Source organism: Sorghum bicolor, chromosome 2, assembly GCF_000003195.3.
Source record: "Sorghum bicolor cultivar BTx623 chromosome 2, Sorghum_bicolor_NCBIv3, whole genome shotgun sequence".
Classification (NCBI taxonomy): domain Eukaryota; kingdom Viridiplantae; phylum Streptophyta; class Magnoliopsida; order Poales; family Poaceae; genus Sorghum; species Sorghum bicolor.
This window is the reverse complement of record NC_012871.2, coordinates 5,168,942-5,175,837: the sequence shown is the minus strand read 5'-3', so window position 1 is coordinate 5,175,837 and position 6,896 is coordinate 5,168,942. Positions and strand designations below refer to the sequence as shown.

The window sequence follows — 6,896 nt, the reverse complement described above, 5'->3', positions numbered from 1 at the left end:
TAATTAGTAAATCAGTGAGATATGCAGAAATGGTGCTAAAACTTTTACCACAAATGAAGCATCACATTAAATAGGCTACCATAAAATTTTTATAATAATTAGAGTAAGATAACTACAATTTCAATTTTACACTAAAAAGCATCGGCAAGCATCTTCAGCGAAAAAAATATATACTAAAACTTGTGATATTTATTGTTTACTGGATTTACATATGTGGAGCTGCATAAAATTTTTTTGTAAGTTTTAGATTTTTCTATGAATTACTATGCATTTATCAATTTTCAGCCGATTTAAAGAAAGTTGGGAGACTGAAATTTTCACAATTATATATTAGGGATAGAAAAAAAATATAAATAGTTTTGAGATAAAATAAGTATCATTAGATTTTTCATAAGATATTTTTTAAAATATATTTATTGTGTCAAAAACATTAATAATATTATCTACCTATTTGGTTAAACTTTGCATTTTTTTTACCGAGAATGCACCCAAGTTACATTTTTCTTTGTAGGGTAACTTGTTTGGCAGTCGAACTAATTTTATTTTGTGAAGAAAAAAAAAAATCTCCAGATTAGATTTATACTCGGTCAAAGCCCGAAGAAGACGACATGCCAAGCACGTGATCAGTCCTCTGCTGGCTCACGCGAAGGGGCACCTCCATTCGTTCCCAACTCCAGCTCCGCCACCACTACCATCTCCAATCTCCTGCCTCAGTTGGCTCCATCCCAGCGCCGAGCAGCATTTGCCACCGAATCGGAGCGACGGCGCCGACCATGTCGAGCCGGACGTGCCTGAAGAAGCTGAAGCGGATCATTGGACGGCGCATCCGCTCGGGAAGCCTCAGCGCTGAGGCCGCGCGCCAACTCTGGAACGAGGTGCTCCCATCGATCCAATATCGTTCCCCACCACCGGCCGCTTCAGCAGCCGCGCGCCGGTGGAGAGCCGACCGCCGCCGTTCCTGGGAGCTGGAGCAGTTCATCGGAGAGTGTTACCGCTCGGGGGACCTCGGCCCCGAGGACGCACTCGATCTGTTCGACGAATTGCTTCAGCGAGCGAGGCCCGGCTCCATTTACGCCCTCAACCAGCTGCTCACCACGGTCGCTCGCGCCCCCGTCTCCTCCTCTGTGCGCGATGGCCCTGCGCTCGCCGTGTCCATGTTCAACCGTATGGCCCGAGCGGGCGCCAAGAAGGTGGCTCCAGACATAGCTACCTTCGGCATCCTCATCAGCTGCTGTTGCGACGCGGGCTGTTTGAACCTCGGCTTCGCTGCATTGGGGCAAATCATTAAGACGGGACTGAGGGCACAGGCCGTCACCTTCACGCCCCTGCTCAGGACCCTCTGCGCCGAGAAGAGGACGAGTGACGCAATGAATATTGTGCTCAGGCGGATGCCTGAGCTCGGCTGCACCCCCGATGTCTTCTCCTACACCACACTTCTCAAAGGGCTTTGTGCTGAGAAGAAATGTGAAGAGGCTGCCGAGCTGATCCACATGATGGCTGAAGATGGAGACAACTGCCCACCTAATGTGGTGTCTTATACCACTGTAATCCATGGATTCTTTAAAGAGGGAGATGTAGGGAAAGCTTACACCCTGTTTTGCAAAATGCTTGATCATGGGATCCCGCCAAATGTTGTGACCTGCAATTCAGTCATTGATGGCCTATGCAAGGTTCAAGCAATGGACAAGGCCGAGGCAGTCCTTCAGCAGATGATTGACGAGCATATTATGCCTAATTGTACTACATATAACAGTCTGATCCATGGATACCTCTCTTCAGGACAGTGGACGGAGGCAGTCAGAATTCTCAAAGAAATGTCTAGAGATGGGCAACGGCCAAATGTTGTTACTTACAGTATGCTCATAGACTGTCTTTGTAAATCTGGATTGCACGCAGAAGCTAGAGAGATCTTTAATTCTATGATTCAGAGCGGTCAAAAACCCAATGCCTCCACTTATGGCAGTCTGCTTCATGGGTATGCTACCGAAGGCAATCTTGTTGATATGAACAATGTCAAAGATCTAATGGTACAAAATGGAATGCGACCTGGCCGTCATGTCTTCAACATAGAAATCTATGCATACTGTAAATGTGGAAGGCTAGATGAGGCAAGCCTTACTTTTAACAAAATGCAGCAGCAAGGATTCATGCCAGACATAGTCGCCTACACCACAGTTATAGATGGGCTTTGCAAGATAGGCCGGCTGGACGATGCAATGTCCCGATTCTGTCAGATGATTGATGATGGATTGTCTCCCGATATCATAACATTCAATACTCTAATTCATGGTTTTGCTTTGCATGGCAAATGGGAGAAGGCCGAGGAATTATTTTATGAGATGATGGATAGAGGCATTCCTCCTAATGTCAATACGTTCAATTCAATGATAGACAAGCTATTCAAAGAAGGAAAGGTTACAGAGGCCCGAAAACTCTTTGATTTGATGCCACGTGCAGGAGCTAAACCTAATGTTGTTTCTTATAATACAATGATTCATGGGTATTTCATAGCTGGTGAAGTGGGCGAAGTGATGAAGCTCCTTGATGATATGCTCTTGATTGGCTTGAAACCCACTGCTGTTACCTTTAATACTTTACTTGATGGCATGGTCTCTATGGGATTGAAACCTGATGTTGTTACCTGTAAGACTTTGATTGATAGCTGCTGTGAAGATGGCAGGATAGAGGATATATTAACTCTGTTCCGAGAAATGTTGGGCAAGGCTGATAAGACTGACACTATCACGGAAAATATAAAACTGTGAGTGTCATTTCAGAATTGATGGACTTCCATTGGCACGGAACTCAAGCTGCAGATGACCAAAAGGGGTAAATAGAGAATGGAGTGTTAACCTTAACTATGATGTCTTATGTTGTCCTTAATTGTACTTGAAGATGATTTGGAAGTGTCATCAATCTGGAGAAGTTAAGGTACAATTTCTCATCTACCCTGGAGTATGTATATGGTAGATCTTCTTGTCTTTGAAAATTTTAGTGTTGCGAATTTTGTGAGTTTGATATTTTCTGAAGGATATTTGTGAGGGCACTCCTTTCAATATAAGGGCCATCTTTATATCTGCCTGCATGCTTGGGCATTATTTTTTTAGAGCACAAGTATTTTTGTTTGCTGAAGAAACTGTATTTTCGTTTTTCTACACTTGACGAGTTCAACAAGACCTGGTCCTTAGTCTGATATGAAGTCATCTGATTTTAAAACATGTGTAGACGAGGTGTAACCGTGAAAGCTTCTTATCACTGTTCCAGTGTGGTAATTTCGCTCAAAGCTTTAGAAGTTGTTACACAAGCAGGAGCTATTTCATGCATTTGAGAGAGCAAGTCTGCAAGGATGCTTACAGCACAAGTTATATTAATACAATGCAAGGTGATCTTACTCAGGCTCCAAGAACTAGTTATAGCTTAAAGCGAGCCAATGAAAGCATACCAAAGATGAACAGAGGGAATAGTTGCCGACAAGTCATGGTCTGGCCACTGTCAGAAAAGGCTAGCAAGCAAGTTAACTCTCGCCATTATAGCATCCGTGCACTGCTTTGTTACATTTTAAAATAGCGTGGCAACTAGCATGCTGAAGCTGAATATAGCCAGTTCCTGATGCCACAGCTTCACCAAAGTGAGGTGATCACCCTTCATTGAGAGACCTACATGCTGTGCTTGTGCTTTCTGAAAGAACTCCAGGAATTCAGAAATGCACCTTCATTGAGACTTTCTCCCTGTATTGCCCCCATTTCTCTGTCTAGAGCATCCATAACCCTGTCTAGAGCCCAGGGTCAGGCTGGCTGGCTGTCTCATGGCCTGTGCGTGCAGCGGTGTTTGAGTTGACAGGACGAGAGCATCTCATGTACTGTATGTCTCATGTGTCAGTCACCGGACGTCGGTGCACACCGGCGGCGAGGACACGAGCAGAGGTGAGGGAACAAGAACACACACGAACACTGGAACACAGAGTTTTTTGTGCTGCAAATCGCGGCAGCGTTTTCTGATGTATTCGACTCTTATTTATTGGAATTACAAAGCAGAGCAGCACAAGCCACGGCCGCACGATCACGCAGGATGCGCACGTCCATCCCCATGCGCCGTAACAGCCGGCCATGGCTTGCATGCTCAGGTTCATGGCGAGCTAATCTCGTCCACTACCTCCTACGCACACGGGCACCACAAGCCGGCCCTCGTGTGCATGCAGAACAGAATAACAAACATGCTATGCTATGTAACAGACTACAAAAGGATTACTAACAAATTCTCCTCCTAATCCTTGTGTAGTCCCTGTACACAAACGACACCAATTCTGGAACGTAACTCGCAAAAGCGTTCACGCCCCAGTGCTTTGGTAAGAATGTCCGCCAGCTGCTCCTCCGTCCCGATGGACTGGAGTTTCACCCTGTCTTCCTCAACACACTCACGAATGTAATGATAACGAACATCAATGTGCTTACTGCGATCATGGAAGACGGGATTCTTGCTGAGTGCGATGGCGGACTCGTTGTCGATCCTCAAAGTGACGGCGTCAGCCTGCTCGCTCTTGAGTTCAGCAAGCAGCCGCGCCAGCCATACCCCCTGGCAAGCTGCTGTCGTCGCTGCAATGTACTCCGCTTCGCAGGAGGACAGTGCCACAATCTTCTGCTTCTGTGACTGCCAGGTGATGGTGTTGTCGCCGAGGAAGAAGAGGATACCTGAGGTACTCTTGCGCGTGTCAATGTCCCCAGCCATGTCACTGTCGCTGTAGCCGACCAGCTGGGGATTCTTCTTCCTCTTGTAGCAGCAGCCGAAGTGCAGAGTGCCCGCAACGTATCGCAGCACTCGCTTCATGGCTGCCAGGTGTTCGGTGGTCGGATTCTCCATGAATCGGCTGATGTAGCCCACCGAGTACGTCAAGTCCGGTCTTGAGTTCACCAAATACCGCAGCGAGCCCACCACACTGCGATACATGGATGAGTCGATGGCTGGGGCTGAGCTCACCTTGCTCAACTTCAGGCGAGGCTCCATCGGCGTTGCGCTGGGATTGCACCCTGTCAGGCCTGCTGTCTCTAGGATCTTGGCAGCGTAAGAACTCTGGCAGATGGTGATGCCAGCCTCAGTCTGAGACACCTCCAGACCAAGGTAGTAGTGGAGCAGGCCCAAGTCGCTCATCTTGAAAGTGGCTTTCATCTGTCCCTTGAAGGTGTCGATGTCGACCTGGTTGCCGCCGGCGATGATGAGGTCATCGACATAGACCCCCACCACCAGCCGGCGTGCACCGGCTCCGCGCAGATAGACGGCGTGCTCAGAGGGGCTCCTCCGAAACCCAAGTCCGATGAGGGACTTGTCGAGCTTGGCGTACCACGCCCTCGGCGCTTGGCGTAGCCCGTACAGGGCCTTGATGAGGCGCAGGACCTTGTTCTCTTGCCCACGCAGAACGAAGCCGGGGGGCTGTGCGACGTACACCTCCTCCTGGAGCACGCCGTTCAAGAACGCGGACTTCACGTCCATGTGATGGACAGCCCAGCCTTGACAGGCGGCGTGAGCTAGCAGGAGCCGAACAGACTCCAGCCGAGCAACAGGGGCGAAGACTTCGTCATAGTCGATGCCCTGCCGCTGCACGTACCCCTTGGCGACGAGGCGAGCCTTGTGCTTGGTGACGATGCCGGAGGCGTCCTTTTTGGCCTTGTACACCCACTTGAGGCCGATGGGCTTTGCACGCGCCGGCAGCTCCACCAGGTTCCATGTACCGCTGGCCTCGATGGAGGTCATTTCGTCAAGCATTGCAAGGCGCCAGCACTCGTGGCGCATCGCCTCCTCGAAGGATGCCGGCTCAGCGTCACTGGCCAGCAGCAAGCGTTCCTCCAGCTCGCGGTGTGCAAGACCAGGCGTGTCAGCCTGTCCAAGCACGTTGTCGAGGCGCCGAAAACGCAGGGGTGCGTCGTCGTCGTGATCGGCGTCGAGATGCTCGTCAGCCCCGGATACCGGTGGAGATGCGAACTGGACCTGGGGCTGTGTCGCGAGGCTTGACGGCGATGCTGGGTCGGGGCCGACAGGAGACGCGTGCACGCTTGAGGGAGTCGGTGAAGCGGAGCTCGATGCAGGAGCATAAGCCGTAGTCGTTCTGGTGGTGGTGATCACAGGGAGCTCCTGCGGCGTCGACTCTTCAATGTTGAAGTCTCCAGGCTCGTTGTGGTCCGTTGCTGACCACGCCCACTGCGCCGCCTCATCGAACACCACATCGCGGCTGATGTGGACTCGGCGCGTCGAGGGATCGTAGGCTCGATAAGCCTTGGACCCCGGTTCGTAGCCGACAAACACCATGCGCCGGTTGCGGTCCTCCAGCTTCTTGAGGTGAGGCGTGTTCACTTTCACGTGGGCGATGCAGCCGAACGTCCTGAGGTGCTGGACCGACGGCGTGCTCCCGTTCCAAAGCTGGTAAGGAGTCTTGCCGCCGATCGCCTTGGACGAAGACCTGTTCAGCAGGTAGACTGCCGTCGTCACAGCCTCCCCCCAGAACACCCCAGGGAGAGCCTTGGCCTTCATCATGCTTCTGGCCGTGCCCACGACGGTCTGATTGCGCCGCTCCACGACGCCGTTTTGTTGAGGTGTGTACGGCGCCGTGAGTTGCCTGTGGACGCCGAGTTGAGCGCAGTAGTCGACGAAGTCAGCGGCGGCGAATTCTCCACCACGGTCTGTGCGCAGCGTCACCACCTTCTTGCCACTCTTGCGTTCCGCCGCGGCCTGGATGTTCTTGATGGCGTTGGCCGCGGCATCCTTGGTCGGCAGCAGGGAGATCCACATAAAACGTGAATAATCATCGACCAGCAGTAGGAAGTATCTGTTACCACTCGGTGTCGCCGGCGTGATTGGACCGCAGATGTCTCCATGGAGGAGCTGGAGCGGCTCCGTGGAACGCCTGA

General features: G+C 50.8%; 1 protein-coding gene across 1 annotated transcript; it reads left to right on the top strand.

Moving 5' to 3' along the window:
* LOC8060742 (protein Rf1, mitochondrial) lies at positions 621-3,726 on the top strand. The gene is made up of 2 exons (XM_021452149.1): positions 621-2,931; positions 3,226-3,726. Exon 1 carries the CDS (start codon positions 774-776, stop codon positions 2,763-2,765), a length of 1,992 nt encoding a protein of 663 aa, XP_021307824.1. The 5' UTR covers positions 621-773; the 3' UTR covers positions 2,766-2,931; positions 3,226-3,726.

What these genes read in the sequence shown, in the direction of transcription:
- LOC8060742 (XM_021452149.1), top strand. Translation starts at nt 774, where the DNA reads ATGTCGAGCCGGACGTGCCTGAAGAAGCTGAAGCGGATCATTGGACGG.